Source organism: Pygocentrus nattereri, chromosome 27 (genome assembly GCF_015220715.1).
Source record: "Pygocentrus nattereri isolate fPygNat1 chromosome 27, fPygNat1.pri, whole genome shotgun sequence".
Lineage (NCBI taxonomy): Eukaryota > Metazoa > Chordata > Actinopteri > Characiformes > Serrasalmidae > Pygocentrus > Pygocentrus nattereri.
The window spans coordinates 13167401-13192716 of NC_051237.1; the positions used below are offsets into that span (position 1 = coordinate 13167401).

The 25316-nt window shown below is 40.0% G+C and overlaps 2 protein-coding genes across 4 annotated transcripts; one reads left to right on the top strand and one right to left on the bottom strand.

Moving 5' to 3' along the window:
- The first annotated feature begins 49 nt into the window (after window positions 1-49).
- Window positions 50-7696, top strand: prpsap2 (phosphoribosyl pyrophosphate synthetase-associated protein 2). 2 transcript variants are annotated; one of them, XM_017703139.2, is made up of 11 exons: window positions 50-164; window positions 801-961; window positions 1307-1359; window positions 2800-2866; window positions 3056-3228; window positions 3472-3587; window positions 3855-3910; window positions 3990-4138; window positions 4238-4308; window positions 6179-6325; window positions 6458-7696. In XM_017703139.2, the coding sequence occupies exons 2-11, from the start codon at window positions 879-881 to the stop codon at window positions 6614-6616; spliced, it is 1074 nt and encodes a 357-aa protein (XP_017558628.1). In that variant the 5' UTR covers window positions 50-164; window positions 801-878; the 3' UTR covers window positions 6617-7696. The 2 variants fall into 2 exon arrangements, with proteins under 2 accessions (XP_017558628.1, XP_017558629.1); XM_017703140.2 differs by having other exon boundaries at window positions 74-155.
- Window positions 7697-13098: 5402 nt separating this feature from the next.
- Window positions 13099-24702, bottom strand: si:dkey-27o4.1. Of its 2 annotated transcripts, none has more exons than XM_017703086.2 (5): window positions 23851-24702; window positions 22594-22761; window positions 18344-18468; window positions 16094-18119; window positions 13099-15731 (listed from the first exon to the last, which is right to left on the bottom strand). In XM_017703086.2, exons 1-5 carry the CDS (start codon window positions 24307-24309, stop codon window positions 15240-15242), a joined length of 3270 nt encoding a protein of 1089 aa, XP_017558575.1. In that variant the 5' UTR covers window positions 24310-24702; the 3' UTR covers window positions 13099-15239. The 2 variants fall into 2 exon arrangements, with proteins under 2 accessions (XP_017558575.1, XP_037391144.1); XM_037535247.1 differs by having other exon boundaries at window positions 22594-22730; window positions 23851-23897.
- Window positions 24703-25316: the final 614 nt, after the last annotated feature.

A 25316-nucleotide genomic window follows, 5' to 3' on the forward strand; every position in this document is an offset into this window, starting at 1 on the left:
GTTAATGATTGCCGTCTTAGGCCTCGGACTTATATTTTGAAAAGTCGTGTAGGCAGCGTCCGTTGTAACTTATTCAGCACTGTTGCCGTGATTCTCACTTCAAAAAACTGCTCTGCTCGCATCAAAGTGTATCAGACGGGGAGAAAGAATCAGAGGTAAAACTGGTAAGAGGAGTCCCCTTCGTTCAGTTTCAATTGCGATAGTTATTTATACGTTGCGTGTTGGGGTGAGTTTGGTTGGGATTTTGGCAGAAGATGAACCTGGCGGCGGAGCTGCTGGCTCGTTAGCAGCTCGCTCCATGTGAAACGTTAGTTAGCTAACGCTAACCTAGTACATACGCTAGCAAAGGAGAGTCTGTGCGTTACACGACTTTTGTAACGCTACGTGGGATTTTTGGAGATATCTGTAAAGGTGTTTGCACTGCTTGGTTTTAGCAGCAGCTTGTATTAATGTTTATAGTGAGCTTATAGGTTAACCTTACAGGCTAGCAGTAGGCTTCCTTATGTTTTTGCCTGGTCCTGGGTAAACCGTAATGTCATGGGCCGCTTACAACACAATTCTTTTCTCTTCTGAAGATTTGTTGTTCGTAATGACTTAATTGTGTTATCTATCTAACCATATGTACATTGCTTGACCGTTGGTCGAATGCAAAATATTGCAAACTCAACTAAAATTTCACTTAACTGTGTTCGTACTAGCTGAATGTGTCGCATTCCTCTTATTTTTCTTACAGGATTTGGCCGTAGATACTCGCGTTGTGTGGTGTTAAACTAACAGTCTGCCTGTGATACTGTTATTAGGAAGGGCTCAGCAGTGCCTGGGAGCCCAGGGAGCCACTGCCTGAGTCCCTTGTGGTAGTCACCAAGAAACAACTGGACATGAATGCCGCAAAAGGAGGCCTGGTCATTTTTACGGCCAACTCTAACCCCTCTAGCAGGGAGCTGGGTAAAAGGATTGCAGAGTAGGTTGCTCTTGCAGTAGTCATTCTCATGTTTTAGTTTCAGATTCACATTCATGGAATGTAAACTGTGTTTAATGTTACTTCAACTTCTTAGGCTTCTCATTTTGAGGCATGTTATTTAGGCTGGTGAAACTACAGGCATAGTGTGGAAGTTTTAACTTCTCAGCTCAAAAAAAAGCTTGCTTCTTCGTGAGCTGAATAAAACTTGGCTTAATAATCTGCCCTCAGTTTGTCTACTGTCTTGAAATCAATCTTTTTCTTATTGATAATTACTGTTTTTTGTTGTTGTTGTTTTTTCTCCTCTTTATTTCTTATTTTCTTTTTCATGACACCCATTTTCCACAGACGCTTGGGTGTGGAGCTTGGCAAAGTGCAGGTCTATCAGGAGGCTAACAGAGGTGAGATGACACACACTCTCTTATCTGATGTGCTAAGCTCTAACAGAAATGTTTGGAGGTTGGCTGGTGATCTGTAGGGGTGTAACAATATACATGCTAACAGATTCGACTTGATTTTTGATCGTTAAGGTTGGATAATTTTGACTGTTACTCTTATTATATACTATGCAGATTGGTGTGGCTCAGAAACATTCATGTTTACAGCAAAAAAAATAAAAAATTAGACACTTAAGCATATGTGCAGTCTATTACTTAAACTAGCAGCGAAAGTAATGTGCACATTAACTGTAATAACAACCAAAATGTAAACTAAAATTAAATGGAATTACTCATACCAAAAAAACTCTGTCTTGTCAGTGCATGAATGAGAGTTTAGAAGTGGAACTCTTATGTGTTTGGCTGTCTTTAAGGAAAGGCCAGGCCGAGCTCAGTTTACCGTTAATTTTATTGTATGATAATCACAGCAAAAACTAAAACCAAGTAAAACCTCAATTACTAGTTTTCCAAAATCCAAATAAATCAAAAACTGCTCATCACAGCCTTTAAATGAACTGAATATAAATTGAACAAACTTTGTTTTTAATTTAGATTAAAATAAAAACTAAACAAAATTGAAAAAACTCTAATTGTCCTGATGTGCATAGCTTGCGGTGGGCAATATAGCAAAAAAAATCATATGATAATATTTAGATATTTTCATGGCACAGTGCTTACTGTGGTATGAGGCATGCACATGGTTAGTGTTCAAGTAAGGACATTATCCTCAATATTGCTGGAAAAAAATATCGCTAACAAAATATTGATAAAATGTTATCGTCCACCTCTAGTATAACCCAATCCTGCTTCCCTCCCTGTTTATTCATATAAGATGCGTGCAGCCAGATGCCTAGTTTTGATTACTGACAGGTAGTATGTCTGAATAGGTGAATGAAACTTCCTTTTCCTGCTTGACCTTGAAGTCATGTGGATTCACATGCTGCTTAGCTCTGCCGGTAGATTTATTGCAGCATGGGCTACTGTGTCAATCATTACAGCATTAGTGACTTGATCTGAGGTTACTTGCAGGATAAATGTACTTTTACAGTGACAAGTTAGCCCTGTTATCATTTAATGGTTGAGGTCACAAGCTGAGTTGTTGATTTTGCAGAGGGGCTGCGCATTCTTTGCATTCCTCGCCTGAAAGCGTAGACAAAACAAAGTGGGTGGCTGGGCTACGGCTCACCAATGAAAATGACTCTTTGTGTACTCTGTGTGTACTAGGGTGTAAAGGCCTTGTATACACATCATGAGATTATAATAGCAACCGAACTATAGTGAAATCTTTGTATTTCCAGTTTCAGGAGACATTTACATTGCTTTGTTGTCAAACGATAGTTCTTCACAACAGTATTCGCACAAAATAATGGAATATCAGTGTAACAGGTCTTTGTCTCTACACAGAAACAAGGGTTCAGATCCAGGAGTCTGTGCGTGGTAAAGATGTCTTTATCATCCAAACTGTATCAAAGTAAGGCTAACATCTTTTGTGTTCATTTGTATTCAGTGTTATTGAAGTCGAATACTGTGTGGATTTGCTGAAATAAGTGTTTCCATTTTGGGTGTGTGGGTAGGTGGGTGTTGTTTCTTGTTGTGCGCCCCCCCCCCCCCTTTATTACTTAATTACTAAACAACTGATCATGTTCCCCTCCCTCCACAGGGATGTTAATACAACCATCATGGAGCTGCTCATCATGGTGTATGCCTGTAGGACCTCTTGTGCCCGAAATATCATCGGAGTCATTCCTTATTTTCCTTACAGTAAGCAGTGCAAAATGAGGAAGAGAGGCTCCATTGTCTCCAAGCTGTTGGCCTCAATGATGTGTAAAGCAGGTAAAGCTGTTTTTTTTGTTTGTTTGATTTTTAAATTGTTTAGCTACACAGTCTCATCTTGACATTTGTGTTTATTGTTTACGTATTGTGTTTATTGTTTGCTTCTGTAGCAGATAAAATCTCTGTGATAAGAAACTAGATTTTTTTTTAGGTCACAGGTTCTTGTAGATTAGGTCATTTGTATCAGCTTGACTCAAAGCAACATCTCTTTTCACACACTCAGTTTTGTTAAACTTTGACCAGGTCTTACTCATCTCATCACTATGGATTTGCACCAAAAGGAAATCCAAGGTTTCTTTAACATTCCAGTAGACAACCTGCGAGCGTCTCCGTTTCTGCTGCAGTACATTCAGGAAGAGGTACGCCTGTAGTTGCAGTGTTTGCTGTGCAGTCTGTTTGTGCTGTAGAAGAATAAAACTGCTGACACCCAGAACTGTAAGTGCCATATATGGAGTAAATATTAAACTAGCTGTAACACCCATAGGCCTTCGAGGTTATTCTTTTCTTAACTCTGACTGAAGGACTTTGTCTAAAGCACATGCACAGATACAGTATTCAGTGGAGGGTTGTTCAGGCTCTGTATGAGTGTATGTGTCTACATGAACCTTTGGTTCTTCTGAGTGCAGATCCCAGACTACAGAAATGCTGTAATTGTGGCCAAGTCTCCAGCATCAGCTAAAAGGTAGGCTCAGGACTCATGTGAACTCTTTTAGAGAAGACATGGAACAAATGAGCTGTGATCTCCACCCTGTGCTTTGTAGGGCCCAGTCATTTGCTGAAAGGCTTCGGCTGGGTATCGCTGTGATCCATGGTGAAGCGCAGGATGCTGAATCAGATCTTGTGGATGGACGACACTCTCCGCCTACAGTGAAAAACATGGGAGCCATCCATCCAAGTCTGGAGATACCATGTGAGCACCTTATTCTGAGCATTTGGACTGTGATTCCAGTGGCTTGTTTCACTGAAAGATCACTCATGTTTCTGTGAATCTCTTTGTCTTCATAACCAGTGCTGATTCCAAAAGAAAAGCCTCCAATAACTGTGGTGGGAGATGTAGGTGGCCGAATTGCCATTATTGTGGTGAGTTTTAAATCTGAAACTTTTCTATTAATCAAAGATTTCACTTTTTACCATACTTGTTTACACGGTTAAAAAAAATCTGCAAAACAAACAGAAAAATGTGCTGGGAACAACATTACTAGTACGTTTTTCCATAAAGTTCACAGGCAGTTGCTTTCCTCCTTTAATGGAAAATTCTGTTAGATTACATTTACACATTCCACTACAACTCCTTTGCATCATATACAGGACATTTAATCACTGTACTGTTTCCTTCAACTCAAAACAGAATATCCTCCACCAGCACCCTACTACCACCCATGGCAAAAATGATGGAATCACCACTCTTGGAGGAAAATCTTTCAATTGTTTCATTTTGTAGAAAAAAGTCACAGAGACATGCCACACAATTTTTTTCTCCTCAAAATTCCAACCTTCTGGCATTAAGAAAACAATTGTGTTTGTAGATCAAGTAGAGGAAAAAAATATGGAATCACTAAATTCTGAGAAATATTATGGAATAGTTCTGTAATTTGCAGTTCTAAAACAAACACCTGCATCAGATTAAATCTGCTAATTAGTCTTCAGTTAAATAAAAGTGCTCACACCTTGGAGAGCTGTTGCACAAAGTCAATTGACATGAATCATGGCTCCAACACGAGAGATGTCAGTAGAAACAAAGGAAAGAATTATAAAACTTCTTCAAGAAGGTAAATCATCATGGAATGTTGCAAAAGATGTTGGTTGTTCCCAGTCAGCTGTGTCTAAAATCTGGACCAAGTACAAACAAGGGAAGGTTGTAAAAGAGAAGCATACAGGTAGACCAAGGAAAACATCAACGCGTCAAGATAGAAAACTTAAAGCAGTATGTCCTGAAAACAGAAAATGCACAACAAAACAAATGAGAAACAAGTGGGCAGAAACGGGAGTCAATGTCTGTGACTGAACTGTAAGAAATGGGATTTACATTCAGAAAAGCCAAACGAAAGCCATCATTAACACAAACAAAAAAGAACAAGGTTACAGTGGGCTGAAGTAAAGCAGTCATGGACTGTGGATGACTGGATGAAACTGATGAATCGTGAATCTGCATTGGGTGAGATGATGATGCTGGAACTTTTGTTTGGTGCCAGTCCCGTGAAATTTATAAAGATGACTGAAGAAAACGTGTAAATTTCCAGTCATTGATGATCTGGGGCTGCATGTCAGGTAAAGGCACAGGGGAGATGAGTCATTACATCAATAAATGACAAAGTCTACACTGAAATTTTTGACTTTTTTTTTTTTTTTAAAGATGATAATGCATCTTGCCATAGGGCAAAGGACATGAAAACTTTCCTTCAAGAAAGACCTATGTCAATGGCATGGTCTGCAAATAGCCAGATCTCAGTTTTTTTTCCCCTGTACTTGATCTACAAACAATTGTGCCGGACTACAACATTTTTATTTATTTATTTATTTATTTATTTATTTATTTATTTTTATTATTGTTTTCTTAATGCCAGAAGATTGGAATTTTGAAAAGGTTTTGTGGCATGTCTCTGTGATTTAGCTTTTTTTCTACAAAATTAAACAATTGAAAGATTTTTCTCCAAGAGTGGTGATTCCATCATTTTTGCCATGGGTTGTAGTATCAGCCAATACTGGCAATGTGCAGGTTTAGCAGTATCAAATGTAATTAGATAACATTAATGTATAGATTGTTAATGACTTTTTGGGGGCTGTGACATCTCCAGGCTGAAAACCTGTGAAGAAAATAATAATAATATTGAGCTATAGCCCACACAAATATATTTATATGTGTAATATATTTGCATGAAACATTCCTTATTTTCTACTTTTTTTTCCAGATTTTGATTTTTTTTATTTTTTTTTTCCCCCTCCTTTATAGGATGATATAATTGATGACGTCGATAGTTTCCTGGCAGCGGCTGAAACCCTGAAGGAGCGAGGTGCCTACAAAATCTTTGTCATGGCTACTCATGGAATTCTCTCTTCTGATGCGCCTCGACTCATAGAGGAGTCTGCTATTGATGAGGTCTGTAGTTGGGTGTCACTAAAATAATTGCGTTGTCCATTTACTAACAATAAAAACTGAGTATCAAAATGAGAGATCCTGCACTTGTCTGTGCACTCAAGCTGTTGCCCCCCCCCCCCCTTCCCTCTGCAGGTGGTTGTCACAAACACCATTCCACACGAAATCCAGAAACTGCAGTGTCCAAAGATCAAGACGGTCGACATCAGCATGATCCTGTCTGAGGCAATTCGCCGCATACACAATGGAGAATCAATGTCTTACCTGTTTCGCAACATAGGCATGGATGATTGACAGCCTTGCTGGCTGTTGCCTTGTCACTGCCAGTTGCATTATGTGCACATAGATCCATTTCCCCTCACTCATATGTATGTACATGTGGCCAAGAGTTAAAAATATTACTTTTTTTTTTTTTTTCTTGCTGATGTTTATGTTGTGTAGCTTGCTACATTCAATTCTGTGTTTGTGCTCAAAGGCCACCATCACATGTAGGATGTTTATTTTTGTGATGTGTTTACTTTACTTTATTAATTGCTGTGGTGGAATTCTGCGAAATGCTTGTAAAAGGGCAGGTTAATGGCAACACCCTTTATTGATGTATTGAGTCACTGATTTGTAATGATTTAAGGAACACCTAGTGTTTCACTGGATGCGAATGCTAGGTTTATACCCCTTGGAACAATTGATTGCGGGGCAAAGTACTTTGTGTCAGAGTGTTAAATGATTGGGACTTTCTGTTCTAGTTCTTGGGGAGTCTCCTACATGTGACCAACTACAATAGATAATACAGTAGTCATCTGTTAACATGATGCCAGAATACTGTTTACCAGTGTCATTGCCTCGAGACTTGTGTAATCACTGTGCCACTGGATGATTGTCATGTAATTGATTTGGATAGATTTAATGAATATTTATTTTTTACAAGAAGGTTAAATGCAAATTTCCTCTGTAGACATTTAATGTGCAGTATTTGATTGCAGCTAAAACTAGAAATAGAGAGACCTAGCAATGTACAGAGCTGAATGTTACTCATGCTAAAATGCTCCACTGATGCGTCAGCATATGTAAAAAAAAAAAAAAAAAAAAAACTTTTGCCAATAAGGGGACCATAGGAGCATTCTTGCTTCATAACTCAAGTAGTGGTCATTATTACGCTGTGTGTTGCCTAAGAGAACTTGGATGTTTCTCGCATTTTCTGGTCAGGGTTTTTGTTATGGTACTAATCTATCAGGCTTTTATATTTATTTATTCACTGCACTTGATGAATAAATAAAACAATATAGAGAATAACTTGGATTTTATGTGTCTGATGTACAAACTGCAATTCCAAAGAAATTGTAAAATGTTAATAAAACAGATTGGTGGTTTAGTAAATTCTGTTTCTCTATTAAATTGAAGATGTCTTGGGCTGAAAACTGTTATTTTATTTTATTTTCCCCCTACCAAATATTCCCCCTTCCAAATGAGTTACCTGCAACACATTGCAAAAAAGTTGGGACAGGAGTTTACCACTATGTTACATCACCTTTCCTTTTTAAGAACTTGATAAATGTTTGGGGACTGAAGACCTGAACCAATACAGTTTTGAAAGTGTTTTTTTTTTTTTTATATATTTTTTATTTTTATATACATTCCTGTGATACTGAAGTCTTTGACCACGCAGTCACATAGAGCCTCCATTGTCGTATATTGCGGTTACAGGTCTGAACAGCAGGCAGGCCAGTCTAGCACCCACGCTTTCTGATTACATAGCCATGCTGTTGTAACGTGCTAAATGTGGCATGGCTACCTTTTCAAGGTATCCTTGAAAAAATGTCATGTAAAAGGCAGCTTGTTGCTCCAAAATAGGTGTATATCTTTCAGCATCAATGGTGCCCTCACAGACTCACACTATGGGCTCTAATGCACCATCATACCAGACCTTGACTTTTAAACTTTACGTTGGTACACAGTTATGGATAATCCTTTTCATTTTTTTTGGCCTGGAGAACATAATGCCCATTATTTCCATGAACAATCTGAATGATTGACTTGTCAGACCACAATACACATTTCTACTGTATATCAGTTCAGATAAGCTGAAGCCCAGGTAAGGTGGTATTTCTGATACTGTTGATGTATGGCTTCTGCTGTGCATTGTACCGCCTTAATCTGCATTTCTGGATGCAGAAATGAATGGAGTTTCTTATTGATGGTTTGTTAAAGCATTGCTGAGCCCACCTTGGTGATATCCATCACAGATGTATGCTGGTTTTTACTGCAGTGCCACGTGGGGTATCAAAGGTCACAGGTATTTAGTTGTGGCTTTTGGCCTTGCTCTTTATCCACAAAGAGTTCTCCAAATACTCTAAATCTTTCACACAAGTCGTGGTGCTTTATTAGCCAGCTGTTGTTGGCCACAGCTACACTGTATGTAAGCAAAGCTTTTCTTTACCCAGCTCACGTTTGTCTCTCACTCTCCCAGCTCAAGCATACACACACTTCCCCTCACAGTTTCTGACACTACAATAAGAGTGTTTAGCAAAATGACCCAATAAATAAATGCTAAAGAACATCAACCTAAAATGATGATGTTAAAACATTTTTTGAACGTGCTACCAGTGGATGAAATACGTAAAATCCTTGAAATTGCTGGTTCAGGACTGTTGTTCTTGAACTGTTGGATTGTTCAAGGACTGCACAATTCCAGCCCTGGATACGGGAAAACTGGATACAGGACATTTAATCACTGTACTGTTTCCTTCAACTCAAAACAGAATATCCTCCACCAGCACCCTACTACCACCCATGGCAAAAATGATGGAATCACCACTCTTGGAGGAAAATCTTTCAATTGTTTCATTTTGTAGAAAAAAGTCACAGAGACATGCCACACAATTTTTTTCTCCTCAAAATTCCAACCTTCTGGCATTAAGAAAACAATTGTGTTTGTAGATCAAGTAGAGGAAAAAAATATGGAATCACTAAATTCTGAGAAATATTATGGAATAGTTCTGTAATTTGCAGTTCTAAAACAAACACCTGCATCAGATTAAATCTGCTAATTAGTCTTCAGTTAAATAAAAGTGCTCACACCTTGGAGAGCTGTTGCACAAAGTCAATTGACATGAATCATGGCTCCAACACGAGAGATGTCAGTAGAAACAAAGGAAAGAATTATAAAACTTCTTCAAGAAGGTAAATCATCATGGAATGTTGCAAAAGATGTTGGTTGTTCCCAGTCAGCTGTGTCTAAAATCTGGACCAAGTACAAACAAGGGAAGGTTGTAAAAGAGAAGCATACAGGTAGACCAAGGAAAACATCAACGCGTCAAGATAGAAAACGTAAAGCAGTATGTCCTGAAAACAGAAAATGCACAACAAAACCCGGTCCAGCAGAATTTACCTGCTTAAACACACCTCCTTACGTTCTTCTGTTAACTGCCAGGTTTAGTTGGTGTGTTTGAGCAGGGGAGCTACAAAACATTGCTGAACATTCTTTTGTGCACCCCTGGATTATTCATTTCAAGTATTTTTCATAGATCTTTTCCCCATCCTTGCTCATAAAGGCTTGGACCTTGCCTGGATGCTGTTTTTACTCCTAAGCATCACCCTTTTAAGATTTTTTCTGGAAACATTTCACAACATTCCTAGTGTTAAACTGCCTTAACCCCTTAATATCCCAGACTTATTACATACTAAGACTCATTATTCAGTAACTACTCATTATTCGGTGACCTTGCAATAAGTTTGAGCTTTCCTTAAATTCTAGAAGTATGTAAAAAAAAACGTTGGGCCTGCTGGTGGCCCTGGCCATAAAGGAGTTAAATTGCCTCTTAAACTTTGTAGCAGGAGTCAGTTTCAGAATGAGTGTGTATTCACAAAAAGCAACAAAACTGATAAAGTTAAACATTTGTTTCATTTAAATACAAGTCAAATAACTGCTTTCTGTTTTTATTTGCATTTTACATGCTGTGTCAACTTTTTGGGAATTGAAGTTGGTAAGATTAGTGAAAACAGCATGGGCTCTCAACTTCAGCAGTGAGGTCAGCAGAGGGCACTCTATGCACAGCATACATAAAAACTGCATGAAAGATTAGGTCAAGGTGGTTAATGCTGTCAGTTGAGTGGTTTAGTGAATATATTATGCAGTAGATCTGTTTTCATAACTCATCACTTAAATACACTCTGACAGCTCTGTTGTGCTCCTGTTGGTAATTGTGGGACTGCCGCAGTGCCACTGCAAGTATGTCAGTCTGACTTTGTGTGTGTGTGTGTGTGTGTGTGTGTGTGTGTGTGTGTGTGTGTGTGTGTGTGTGTGTGTGGGTTTTTCCTCAGGAAAAGGGTGTGAATCCCCCAATCACCTGCTTTAGCAGCCTCTCGTATGCAGTGTGCGGGTTCACAGCAGGAGAGGGGAAATGAGAGTGAAATATCCATGCATTGTCTCTGCATTTTGTTTTTCTAGATGCAGAGCTGAGTACAGAGTGCAGGTTTTTTTTCCAACTTGTTTTTAGCAAGAGGAACTAGACGTGTTTTCAGGCAAATTAGCATTATACTTTGAAACCCAAATGACCGTAAATGGTTAGAAAACCTCTCCTTACCAAATCTCACCAAATCAGATTACCAGACATCACGTTCCTCAGTATCCCTGCTTAATAATCCTTATTTATGACTCTATATACCATGAAAAACTATAGAGTGCTATAGAATGCATAAGCTCATCTTATACCCAGTTTCATGAGGAACTACCAAAGCTGTCTGGCAGTAATTCCTCTTTCACATACACAACTTAAAAAAGACATAAAATCCCTTAGTAAGATTGTCTTACTAAAAGTTTCTATGTTTTTTTAATCCAGATTTTTTCCATCAACAATGTTTAGAATGTGAACTAAGCTTATAATAACTGACGATTATATTATTAATGATACATTTTATTTATATGACACATTTCTCAGATCCAAACATGGGAATATGGAAAGCACAGTGCAGATGGACTACAGTACTGATCTTCTAATAACAGGCAGTCTTACAACATAGACTTTTCTGCATGGCCATATCTATTACATATATAGTTTTAATGATCATCATTGATGGAAAAAGTATGTAAGTATGGAAACCTACAGAACAACGACTTCTAATCAGTTCATTTTACCACATTAAAACACAGACACATACACACACTTTTGGGGTACCTGCTCTTCACAACTAAAACCTGTTTAAACACAATATCTAACCAAGACAGACGTCAGAGGATTTCCAAAGTAAAGCTACTGAAGCTCAGACTATAGATAGTTACAAAAATTCTAACCTCCATCCATGGCAGTGGGGAACCCTCAGGGCCCTTTAGGCCTTCAAAGAATGTCTAATCGTTTTTTGGGACTAAAATGCATGTCTGTAATTTTTAGCTCATTTTCATTCTACAGAATCATGCTTATATGTAATATCTGCAGATATTACAGTACTACTCTTGTTTCATTGTTTTAAATAGAAACAAATGGACTTAGTTCTTGAAAGGTCCAATGGAGCATTGGACAGTCAGGAATAGTTTTCCTCTCTGGTATCTAGATAGATACTATCAGCATAATTACAATGTGACAGAGGTATCAATCAATCACATTTTGATTTCCAATGGGCAGGACCAATTTCCTGAGAAAGAAAGTCACTGTAGCCCTTCTGGAAGTCCTACATATGTCACTGACTCTGAATATGAGTGACAGTCTAACCAGAGGGTTGTTAGAAATGGAAAACAGTGATAGCAGCTCTACACCAGTCTCTCTACTGAAAGAGTCACTATAAAACTAGTACAAGGTAAAACAATGCTGAAGTCTGTCACACGCTTTAAGTGCCAACTGAAACATGGATTGTCTTTCAGAAAATTTAAATGTCTGTGTTTAATCTAGAAAGGCCAAACATTTTAATATGAATCACTGTTAGTTTAGTGCTAACAAATTAAAGGGACAAAGCAGAAATTAGCATTATCATAGAGGCAGGTTTTTCCCCTTATGTTTTGCCCTAATGAGTTTTTACATTTATGGCCAGAATTGAAGGCCTAGCTCCAATATTCACTGTTCATCACTGACTCACTGTCAGGCAGAAAGCTTACAGACAAACCTTTGGGATTTCCTGGAAGTGGGCATCCCACAAGGTTCAATGAAAGGGTGTGACAAAGTCTCATATAACTGATGGAAAGTCCTAGGGTTTAAATACTCACTTACTGCTCATTTCAAGTTTGATAAAGTTTAACCTTCTGGCAAAATGTTTATGTTTGCTATGTTTGGGGAAAAAACCCACACACCAACAATAGAACTGCACTTCTATGAAGCATAGTGAAGTGAAAGTAATGGGATGAGATGGCTTTGCTGCCTGCAGTCATGGAGGGGAAGAGTGAAACATTTTTGGACAGATAAGCCAACAGTTGAACTTTTTGGTAAATGCTTATGTTAAGTCATTCTGTATTTGGAGAAAAGAACACTGCAGACCAACACTGATACCTAAGTGTGAAGCATGGTGGAGGGAGTGTCGGGTGGGATGGGAGTGCTGTGCTGCCTCAGGGCTTGTATGCCTTGCAATCATTAACTACATTTACATAAATAGCCTGAGTAAGTTCTTCATTTAACCAAACTGAACCAAGATGCTGACAAGGGTTTGCATTTACAGTCTTGTTTACATGCACACCAGCATAGTCTAAGAGTCAGCTCTTTTGCCTTTTGTGTTTTAAAAGACATTTTACATTTTAAAAGACATTTTAATTATTCAAACCATTCAATAAAGGGGTGGAAAATATTGCATGCTGCTGGTTAAACAGAAGTTCCCTTTTTATTATTACAGTAAGATCTTATTGATTTACATTAAGATCAGATCACATTTTGGACCCTTCATGCAGAAACCCATGAGTTTCTTTTTCACTCATGAGCTTAATAATAACACACTTCTTGTGTCTCTGGAGGTCCTTTATATTTTTAGCAGCACACTTACATCATCATTGTTCCTGATTTTGCAGAAAAGCTTTTGAGGAACTTCTACACCCACCCATAGAACTTCTCAAGATTTGTTCTCTAAGTAAGCATATATAGCAGCCACTTATTTAATTACATTTCTGCATCATTTAAAAGTTGAGATGTAAACAAAGTCATTCAGGGTAGTTTGCTGTGAAATGGTTCGTTGTAGAGAAACTAAACACTCAGATTCATTTACAGTGGTGGTGATAAGAACCAGGGATCACTATGTGTACAGTATAAATTATTTCATTTATTATTCAAAACTACCAGTGAACCTTCACATGTCCTCTGAGTTTTTGTATATAATGTTGATAATAGTAAAATGGTGCCAAATCTGAAAGGGGGGTGGGGTGTTTGGACTATTTCGCCTCTTAATGCTCAACCACAAATGCTTTTGCAAGCATTAAACATTTCAGACATTTGGTTCCCATCACCACCATTATATGCAATTTGGACTTAGCAAGTTTCTCCAGAATGGTGCATTTCACATCAAAACATTTTCTATTACTGTGTTCACATCATAACAATTTAATTATGCAGAGATTTTAAAGAACTGGTAAATTCCCTTTATTTTATGTACATGTATTTTTTTCATCACCTTTTAAGTCTGTGAACACAGTGGAATGTATTTTGCCCATAATACAAGTAGCAGTGCACTTTGTAAACCCTCCATGTGCCCATATGCGTTTCTTTCTGTCTCTTCTGCTTTCTCTCATTATTTGAAATGTTGCAGCAGCCCTTACAGCTACAATTTGCCTGCTGCTGCTGATATGACACATTTGCTTGCTGTATAAGCACAAGGCTCATCCGGATCATACTGGGAGAAAATTTGAATTGATAATCGCTCCTCAAAAATTGATCTGAAAACTTGCCCTTTGCAATTTTCCACTTCTGACTGCTCTCTAGACATTGTGAGGCATGGGTAAAGTGTAGTCAACACAAAGCTTTTGTATTTTTTTGGTTTTTTTTGAAAGCATAAAATGCCTCCACCCACAGCCTTAGGAACAGCACACCCAGCTTTTAATGTCATGCATTCATTAGGTGATTTGCAAAGGCATCACAGTACGCTCTGTCAATTGCTCAGTCAGAATGGCATTTTAAGGTATCTGTCCTTTAGTAAAAGGCTTTCTCTAGAAAGCAGTCCTCAGGGCCCCCTAGATGATCCACATTGTTGTTCTGTTCCAGCTCCCAACACACCTTTAGCAGGTATTCAGTGTTTTAATGGCTTAGTTAAAGTGTCTTGGGACCTGGGAATCATCATAAGAACTGGTTTAAGAGCTACTGCTCTGGGCTCTTCCACCCTGCTGTTCAACAAATACGTTCTAAGAACGTCCAGAAACAGCATTTCTTTGTTCACTTGCAACATCTGGTCTGCCTTTTCTCCCTATAGCTGTCCAGCAGGAAAGGAGACATTCTAATTTAGTGGCAGGATTTGCAGACATAAAGATTTAATCACACTCCTGGTTGTTTATTTCCAAGGCACAGCTGAGTAAAACAGACCATTTCCATATAAATGGCTAATCATAGAGCCAATTATACTGCTTTCCTGAGAGATGCAAATATAAGTCTCTCTGTAATTTGCAGAAAGCATGTAAAGTTAAATGGCTCGAGGTGCTGCACAAACCTGATGTGGTAGCGGCATCACAGCAGGAGGGACAGAGCCTGGTTTCACTGAGGCAAGAAAAAGCCCATTCATATCACAAGCAGATTGCCTGCTTTTGGGTCTCTGTCAAAGCCTTAACCAGGCAGAACGGAGATGCCAACAGCTACAGCTTTTGCTCACTCAATAGGTAGCACACGTTCACATTTTACAAGGTTTTTCACTGCAGACAGTAACATTAGGCAGTGATTTGAAACCACAATTTAGAAAATACCACATACTACCATAAAACATATTAAAGCACCAGCAAGACTAAAATTATGGCTCTTGTTCTTTCCCTTTAATACTCGGGGTCATTTTCTGATTGCTTGATGGGGGGTCGGGTAATTCTCTCTTTAGAGCTTCTTGATCTCCTTAGGTGTGATGTGCCAGAAGAGGACAGGCTATCTTCTGTTGTGGATGCTGAACGCTGCCGGGTGTTGGACTGGCCTGATTGGATGACTCTGGTTCTGTCCAGCTGAGCTTGAGGCTGTTTCTGGGAAGAGCTGAGACGGCCCGGTGAAGGCTCTGTCCGAGGGCGTCGAAGCTGACTTTGGCTTGACCTAGTGGTAGCTATGCGCCGGGTTAAAAGCTTGTCAGGAAGTGCTGGTAGTGCATCACCAGCCCTGTTTTGCCCCAACTGCTTTCCATGTGGATAACTTTGAGTGCCAAGTGTTGCCGCATTAGGCCTAGTAGGATGATTACTGCTGTGCAGTTTGGTGACAGATGCTTTAGTTGAACCACTTCTGGCATCTTGGGGTGTTCGAGTAGGTTTAGGTGAGGGCTGACGTAGCTGTGAATAGTAATATACTTCAGATTAACTGAACTGTTTCTGTTTCTTAGGCTTTTCTTTCCCTTATCACTATTGCATTTTGCCACATAACTCTTTCTTTAATGCTGTTGGACCAAGAAAAAAACTAATAAAAAAAACAATCAACTGTCAGTGAGATGCAACCATATATTCAAAAAGGCTTATTAAGTAAAAAGGTCCATTTGATGAAGGCCTTATGATGACCAAATAAAGTGTGTTATATTATTATGTGACAGAGTAAGTGTGACCTGTCTTGAATGCTGCCCTAGTCATAGGCTAATAAAGTAATAATGGTTTAGGAATTAATTTGTTATAGAAATAATATTATTGAAAGGAATCCTTACCTTTCTCTCATTTCCTTCTAACTTGGGTTTTGCCTCAGGCCGGTTCCTGTGTTCACGATATGTACAGGTATGTTGCCTTACTCGTTCATCTTTTCCCGCATCTTGAAAGGTTTGCTTCATTATTGAGGAACGAGCATCTGCACTGTGTCTTGCAACTTTTAGACCAGTTACGGTCTGCTGTCCTGGTGGCTCAGTTTTGCCCGTGATGTCCACAGCTGGCTCTACTGCATTCTCCTTCAGCTCTGGCACAGAGCTGTGGTCACTCTTTACCTCGACTGTCCGCTCAAGATCAAAATTCTCTGCGATCTTCAGCTCTTTGGTATCAGCAGGGCAAGCAGGCAGATTGCAATTCTCTTCATGTACTCTTTTAGCTTGTGATTCACTCTGAGGAGCTGCACTGACGGTAGCTATGGTCTTCTGATGCTTGGCATCATTCACCTCAATAGCAGAAGTGAGGTTGGATGTGTAATTGAGTCCTGAATGCAGTTCAGGCTTTAACGTCAGCAGTGGCACGTCTGTAACCCTGTCAGAGAATACTATGGACTGAGACTCAGTTTTTGTATGGACAAATATAATAGGTGCTACTAATTTGCCCCAAGGCACTGATTTGGACAACTTATTCTTTGCTAATTCTGATTTATTAACATTATCCACTTTCACAGGTTTGAAGCCAAGCACATCATTTTCTACGGAATATGATGTGTGTTCTATTTTATGTAGTGGTAGTTCCTCACTCTGCCTATCTGACTTTTCCCCACATGAATCGTTGTTAGCTTCCAGTGAGTTAGCAAATGGTTTGCTCTCTGGTGCCAGTGAGCTAGCATCTGTTTCTTGTATTTGCTGTTTATCATCTTTAAAAACTGGTTCAGACAGTCTGTCAACTTCGATCGCTAAGGCTGCTTCTGTGTCCTCTGGCTCTGAGTGAATAGTCATCCCTGTTACATGTCCATCCTTGCGTTCTTGTAGTGTGGAATGAGGCTGGGGCTTTTCAGTTTCTTTCAGGCTGTCATTGCTTGACTCATGCTCACATGAGTTGGCCATTAGTGCCAGCTGCTCAAGCTGCAGTGGTACGGAGGACAGGGAGTGTCTGACAGTGTTGTTAGAGTCATCCAGGTGCCAGTCCTGCTCTGAACACCCAGAACCAGTCAGCATACCATTAACAATATCCTCAAACATAGTTTCAACAGCAAGAGAGTCACTACACTCAAAGTACTCCTCTGATGTAGAAGAAAAATTGGAGTTGCAATTAGGGGTCTCTGCACTATAACGGTCTACACCTTTTGCTTCATTTTTGTCTGGTTCTTCATCTTTATTTTCAAGTCTCTGATTGCCTTGGACAGCTGTTGTCCTCATGGCTTCTGATTTTCCTTGACTGATGTTTTTCTCTGGGCTAGTTTGAGGCTGCATAAGGGGTTGCTCATTCGCTAGAGGACTGTGGAACTCCAGTCTGGGTTTAGGAAAAGCCTTCTCAGGCAGAGGCTCCTCTGTCACATGAAAGGGGTCCTTGAATCGTATGGCCTGTGAAACCTCAAAGAGTTCTGAACGCATGAGGTGGGCTTGTAGTGGTTTATTATAGTCTCTTATATTAATAAACCCAATCACATCACTAGGCGGGTCAGGCTCAGGCCAAATAGGCAGGTACTCGATCATGTTGGCTTTTTCAAGGTGGAGAAGTCCAGGGTGAATTTGTGGAGCCTCTGGCACCTCTTTCATCTGTTTATTGCTGGTGACCTTGCCCATGCATCCCTCAGAAGGTGTGCGGTTGCTTTTGGCAGTAGCACTACTGGAGACCAGAGCATATTTTGGGTTGATGAGTTTGAGGGCCATAGCGGCCGAGGGCACTGCAGCGGGTGCTGTCTGAGGAGCAGGTTCTGGCTTGGGCTCATCGACTAGATTAATCTTGTTCAGGCTCACACCATTAGACATCATATAAAGGTCCCGAAATAACTTATCAAACGTGTCCACAGCCTGACCGGTAAGCACGGTAATGATGTTTCTGTCCAGTCTGGAGGAAGTCCATGTGAAACTAAAACAATAAAAGCTTTGGATTAGAAAAGAACACATAAAACTTACACTTATCAAAGATCTTGAAGTCAGGGAACTGATCTAGAACAAGCTCACCTTTGTCCATGAAATCAGATTCATCAGAATATGAACAGGATAAGACTGATTCTAGATCAGCTCATATTCTGTGTAGAGCTTGGTCTTGTTAACTTTTACACAGGAATGCCAGACTGTGAACAAACTCACCTGTATGATCCTGACACTGCTTTGTCTCCATCAACAAACATGAACTTTTGACTTTGGCTGCCACATACTTTCTTCGATGAGCGAGTGAAAAACTCAGTTCCTCTGATGCTCCGCACTCTCAAGTTCTAGACGGCGACAGCAAACAAGAATAAAGATTAAGCAGCGCAGTATTTGCACAGTTACCTTTTGCAACTTCCATGGAAGTCATCACACAGAGGTGAAAGTAGTTCCCTTGAACAATGAAAGGAATTTTCTTGACATGCTGACACACAAATCATCCTGCACACAGTACAAGGACACCCTGGAGACAAAAGCAGTATATAACTATGTGGTGAGCTTGCATAGTGCACCTTTTATTACATGCAACTTCTCTTCACTGATAAGCACCTGCTGTCCAGCAGAGGTGGCAAGTAATGAAGTACAAGTACTTTGTTACTCAACTTAAGCAATTTTTAGGTATCTGTACTTTATTTGAGTATTTCTGTTACTTAATACTTTTTACTTGTACTCTACAGATTCCAACAATCTCTGTAAAGGAAATCTGTTTGAGTGCTCTAGACAAGTAGATTTTTGTGGAGGATGCCTGCAGGTCTAGTATAATTCATTCATTATGTACACTTAGTCTCATGAACAATGCCTCTAGCCTCTAATACAACCCCAATTCCAATGAAGTTGGGATGTTGTGTAAAACATAAATAAAAACAGAATACGATGATATGCAAATCCTTTTCAACCTATATTGAATTGAATACATTACAAAGACAAGATGTTTAATGTTCAAACAGATAAACTTCATTGTTTTTCGCAAATATTCACTCATTTTGAATTTGATGCCTGCAACACATTCCAAAGAAGTTGGGACAGGGGCATGTTTACCACTGTGTTACATCACCTTTCCGTTTAACAACACTCAATAAGCATTTGGGAACTGAGGACACAAATTGTTGAAGCTTTGTAGATGGAATTCTTTCCCATTCTTGCTTGATGTACAACTTCAGTTGCTCAACAGTCCGGGGTCTCCGTTATCGTATTTTGTGCTTCATAATGCGCCACACATTTTCAATGGGAGAAAGGTCTGGACTGCAGGCAGGCCAGTCTAGTACCCGCACTCTTTTACTACAAAGCCACGCTGTTGTAACATGCAGAATGTGGCTTGGCATTGCCTTGCTGAAATAAGCAGGACGTCCCTGAAAAGGCGTTGCTTGGATGGCAGCATATGTTGCTCCAAAACCTGTATGTACCTTTCAGCATTAGTGGTGCCTTCACAGATGTGTAGGTTACCCATGCCATGGGCACTAACACACCCCCAAACCATCAGAGATGCTGGCTTTTGAACTTTGCGCTGATAACAATCCGGACAGTCCTTTTCCTCTTTGGTCCGGAGGACACGACATCCATTATTTCCAAAAACAATTTGTAATGTGGACTCGTCAGACCACAGGACACTTTTCCACTTTGCGTCAGTCCATCTCAGATGAGCTCGGGCCCAGAGAAGCCGGCGGTGTTTCTGGGTGTTGTTGATATCTGGCTTTCACTTTGCATGACAGAGTTTTAACTTGCACTTGTAGATGGAGCGACGAACTGTGTTCACTGACAATGGTTTTCTGAAGTGTTCCTGAGCCCATGTGGTAATATCTGTTACAGAATGAAGTCGGTTTTTAATGCAGTGCCGCCTGAGGGATCGAGGGATCATCTTTCAATGATATTATGGACTGTAGATGATGAAATCCCTAGATTCCTTGCAATTGCATGTTGAGAAATGTTGTTCTTAAACTGTTGGACTATTTGGTGGTGAACTTCGCCCGATCCTTGCTTGTGAACGACAGCCTTTCAGGGATGCTCCCTTTATACCCTATTATGACACTCAACTGTTTGCAATTAACCTGTTCACCTGTGGAATGTTCCAAACAGGTGTTTTTTGAGCATTCCTCAACTTTCCCAGTCTTTTGAACAACTGAAGTTGTACATCAAGCAAGAATGGGAAAGACTTCCACCTACAAAGCTTCAACAATTAGTGTCCTCAGTTCTCAAACGCTTATTGAGTGTTGTTAAAAGGAAAGGTGATGTAACACAGTGGTAAACATGCCCCTGTCCCAACTTCTTTGTTACGTGTTGCAGGCATCAAATTCAAAATGAGTGAATATTTGCAAAAAACAATAAAGTTTATCAGTTTGAACATTAAATAGCTTGTCTTTGTAGTGTATTCAATTGAATATAGGTTGAAAAGGATTTGCAAATCATCATATTCTGTTTTTATTTATGTTTTACACAATGTCCCAACTTCATTGGAATTGTGGTTGTACTTTTACTTTTTTATTTACATTTTGGAGCATGTACTTTTATATTTTTTACTTCAACTTTTACTGATGTATTTTTTACTAGATTACTAGGAATTTTACTTAAGTAAGGAACTCTTAAGTTTACTTCTGCCACCTCTGCTGTCCAGATCATTGTTACTGTCTGCATGTGTGTCCTTGTGTGCTTGAGACATTGTTCAGGGAGTGAATGTCTAATAAAAACAATGCAACACTATACACAGTTGATTGCAAAAGTTTGGGCGCTCCAGTCAATTGACGTTTTGTTCAGTGAAAATAAGTTAACACATCCTCTATAGAGAACACAATTCTGCACATTATAATGCACTATTGTAGCTTTTTTGCTGAATTTAATATATTAGGGAAAAATAAAAAGTGTGCAAGAGTTAACAAAACATGTCATTTAACTAGGTATATTCAAACTTCATGCATGACTATATGAGTTTTAGTAGATAACCAAATGTGTGTGTTTTTGCTATCATCACATGTAAAAACACAACAGCCTACACAAGTCCCACTACTCTTCACATTTTAGTGAGTTCCCTGATCCCAGCATTACTGATCTAACTAAAGTACTAATTAATAAGCCTATCCTGAGGTGAACTGGATGTTAGAGCAGACAAAACACTATAATATGCAGGGATACTACAAGACTAGGATTGAGAAGCACTGGATTGCACCTCACTACAAACCCACTTGCTCATTAGTCAGGTACGCAGAGTCAGGGCTGTTAGGCTTTTCTTGCCATGCCAGTAATGATTTTCTTATGTGTTTCTACTAAGTGGGTATGTGAACAGGTCTGACGTGATCTACCTAAAGATTACATGATCTCATCAGAAGAACATGCCATCACTTTTACCCGAGGTTCATCCATGATGTGGGACAACAGAGCCACATTTGACACAGTTACATCTGCCACTACTGCAGCATTTGAGATGATTTTCCGCAGAACACAATGCTTTAGCCAACATTGTGACTTTTCATTTTTATATATTATTCTTTTCTCATAATCTGCTGCAGCTGGTTGTGTTACACAACAGCTGGTTTTGAACTGTACCAAGCATCATTCATCTTGTATGTGCAACAAAATTTATTGACAATATTATTCACAATATTGTCACAACATTGTCCCATGCAATACTGATATCTTAAGGCTGCAATATACAAATTAGCCCTCTAACCCATCACAACATTCTCTAACTCATCACTATTCTGTAACCCACCATAACTTCATGCATCTCAACAATTAACAATGATCCTTGATGTGGCTGTTTTGACACATTAGCAAATTCGTGTGATGCAACAAACGGTTGGTCAAAATAATGCAGGCCGATTTCCAACTGTGACACACCAAGCGCACAATTGTGTTTTTAGATGGATGGATGGATGGATGGATGGATGGATGGATAGATAGATAGATAGATAGATAGATAGATAGATAGATAGATAGATAGATAGATAGATAGATAGATAGATACTTTATTGATCTGGAAAGAAATTTAAAACATTGTAATCGCAATATGATTTGTTTTTCACACCATGCAGCAGTATGTGCTTCATATCTTTTTGCCTGGAATGCTTTAAATCTGCTTCAGCATATTTATCTGGAATCAGCACTGTTCTCTCTTAGTCTGAGGAGCAGAAAGCCCTCCAGTCAGGCAGAGGGCACAAATTGACACTTGGCTTTGCTCGCATTTACCTCAAGGCTGCCTACATAGCCATTTAAATAATCAGCCTGGATTCATAGAAGCATTCTGCCTCCGGAACATCAGGAAAGTTTCAGTCCCATAACTCACTTGAATAGCTTTTTGGCTCACTGACTAGAAATAATGAAGAGTCAGTCTAGGTCCATCAGCAATAAAGCAATTTCAGAGTTTAATCACCAGGGTAATTGTTCTGCTCAGCAGAGTCAAATTTGGAAAAGATGGGACATGCCTTGAGGTGTCCAGTGTGCATGGCTGCTCTCTCGCACATTCTCAGGAAGTGTGGGACCCCGGTAGCCTCCAGTAAGATGTAGACCGCCACCTTACGCTTAAAGCTTGCATCCAGGAGATCTTTAAAGATGTCCACATCTGTAAACAAGTCCATAACAATAGCAATGACCTGCAAAGGGAGAGTTGAAAAATAACTGAATGCATTAATAAATTTAGTGCCCACAAAGCTGGAAGTGAGACCACAGGACTGCTGCAAGCAAAGGCAGCCTGATCCCTCTAGGATTTACAATAGTTCTACCATCACTATAGGAAAAAGACTGTCACTGTACTTCTAATGCAAATATACTGTACATGTATAGCACATTTCCATGAAGGGTGTAGCTGCTGCTTGTGTTTGACTTCCAGGTTGGATTCAGGTCTTTTGGGCCATCAGGTTATATGGGACGCTTTAAGGAATGCCAGTTTATTCACATTTGAGATTATTTTTCTTAGTATTCTTTTTAAATGAGCAATGGCAAATTCACGCAGCAGTGGGGGACAAGACCCCTCCTCTTTTGAACAGAGCTGTCACATATCACATGGCATTACATAACAGCCAATTAAAGTTCAACATTCTAATTAAACCCAAAATAGATCGCTGTTTTATTTATTAAACTGCCCTAGAATCATTTTCAGCACAACAGTACTACTTTTGAATTGTGCCATAACAGTTATTAATAGTTTTTATTTGTCTTCTTATCATTATATTTATCATTAATGTTGTTTGTGCTGAAATATTTATAACAACATGTGGATCAGACTAAGAATTTTAATGACACAAGGGTTGAAAAAGACCTTGTAATAGGCAACAAACTGAATCTCTACACAGAACATGTATGATATTATTATTGCTGTAGATATTATTATTATTTGTTTTTGTGTTTAGAGAAAAAAACATTAGATATCAATATGACAGATGTAATTGTAGGCATACTTTGTTTACAGTTTCTGAATCCCTGGAAATGACCAAGATGCACTGCCATAAAATATCTCATTAAAGTCCAAAAGCCATTTTAATGGGGAACTGAATAAAAGAATGTTTTGACATGCAGTCCTTCTGACTTGCGTGTCCCATATGATTCAGCACACTGTCCCTTATTACCTGCTGCACCTGATCCACCCTTACAGCATGGACACTGACTGGACTTTGACTCTCGCGTCATCACTTCAAGCACTAAAGGGAAAGTGACTGCATCTTGAACTCATCTAGGGCTCTTACCTTCTGCGCCTGGGCAACTGTCTTTCTCACAACCTCTTTAATGTGCGTGTCACCCTCCAAAGGCGGCTGCGCGTAGACGTACGCGCGGGTCACGCCGCGGTAGGCCGCGCAGTCCGGCCAGCCCACGTCCAGTTGAGGCAGTGAGGTGTCGGAGCGGTCCGGCCAGTACTGCAGGGAGCCGTGCGCTTCATCAGGGTCTCCGTCAGCGCGCACAGAGGCATCAGGCGAGCCCGGCCTGTACGCTTCTACTGATCCGGTCAGCCGCGCCACCTCCAGGTCAGATAAGAAGCTGCGGATGCTGCTGGTTTTTAGGAACTCCTCGAAACCCTCCCGTCCCGCTTCCAGAAGCGTTTCCAGCGCAAGCCTCTGCTCCTCGCTGTAGAAGAACTCGGGCTTGGACTCGTTGGTGCGCAAGTTGACGTTGTTGTCGTCCAGACACTGGAGCTGAGACAGAGCCATCAGACTGTTGGATCTCAGAGGAATCGAGCTGAGGGTTCAGATGGAATTTGAAGAAAAAAAAACCAAAAGCTGGTCATTTATTCCACGCGCAGCCGGCTGGGAAAACCTGTTGATCTGAATGTGAACTGCATTCGGTTGTTTTTTTCCACCTGTATTCACACTAACTCCGCCTCTGCTGTGCTGGGATTGGATAGTAGCTTATACTCACAAACGGGCCGCAGAAGAATTGAGAACTTCTAGCCAATGAGAGACCGAAAGACTCCGCGTAAGTAGCCAATCAGAGCATAGCAAGGGGAAACGCACTAGCCAATCGTAGCGCAGAAGACATTCTACTAGCTTGATTAAGATTTATTATTCAAAATTGTTATAATATTTTATGTTTTTGCGGTTTGTTATCTGACATAACTACATCATTTTACTGTATACTGCACTGGTGCTAAAATATCTAAAAAGGCAGTCTACTGACTAACTAGAACCTAGCGAGTGGCTGTCTCCTAGCCAATCAGAGCGCAGGAAGCGTACACACTAGCAGCCGGTCAGAACTTAGGAACCAGCATTGGTACTAGCCAATCAGAGCGCAGGAAGCGTACACACTAGCAGCCAGTCAGAACTTTGGAACCAGCATCGGTACTAGCCAATCAGAGCGCAGGAAGCGTACACACTAGCAGCCGGTCAGAACTTAGGAACCAGCATCGGTACTAGCCAATCAGAGCGCAGGAAGCGTACACACTAGCAGCCGGTCAGAACTTAGGAACCAGCATCGGTACTAGCCAATCAGAGCGCAGGAAGCATACACACTAGCAGCCGGTCAGAACTTAGGAACCAGCATCGGTACTAGCCAATCAGAGCGCAGAAACCGTAGACACTAGCAGCCGGTCAGAACTTAGGAACCAGCATCGGTACTAGCCAATCAGAGCGCAGGAAGCATACACACTAGCAGCCGGTCAGAACTTAGGAACCAGCATCGGTACTAGCCAATCAGAGCGCAGGAAGCGTACACACTAGCA

Bases quoted from the DNA above. Each gene is read 5' to 3' on its own strand.
- prpsap2 (XM_017703139.2), top strand. From the start codon at position 879: ATGAATGCCGCAAAAGGAGGCCTGGTCATTTTTACGGCCAACTCTAAC. The intron at 2,867-3,055 runs GTAAGGCTAACA...CTCCCTCCACAG, and splicing joins ATCATCCAAACTGTATCAAA to GGATGTTAATACAACCATCA. The intron at 3,911-3,989 runs GTAGGCTCAGGA...TGTGCTTTGTAG, and splicing joins TCTCCAGCATCAGCTAAAAG to GGCCCAGTCATTTGCTGAAA.
- si:dkey-27o4.1 (XM_017703086.2), bottom strand. From the start codon at position 24,309: ATGGCTCTGTCTCAGCTCCAGTGTCTGGACGACAACAACGTCAACTTG. The intron at 22,762-23,850 runs GTAAGAGCCCTA...CTCCCTTTGCAG, and splicing joins CAGTTGCCCAGGCGCAGAAG to GTCATTGCTATTGTTATGGA. The intron at 18,469-22,593 runs GCATGTCCCATC...GTCGCCGTCTAG, and splicing joins TGCACACTGGACACCTCAAG to AACTTGAGAGTGCGGAGCAT.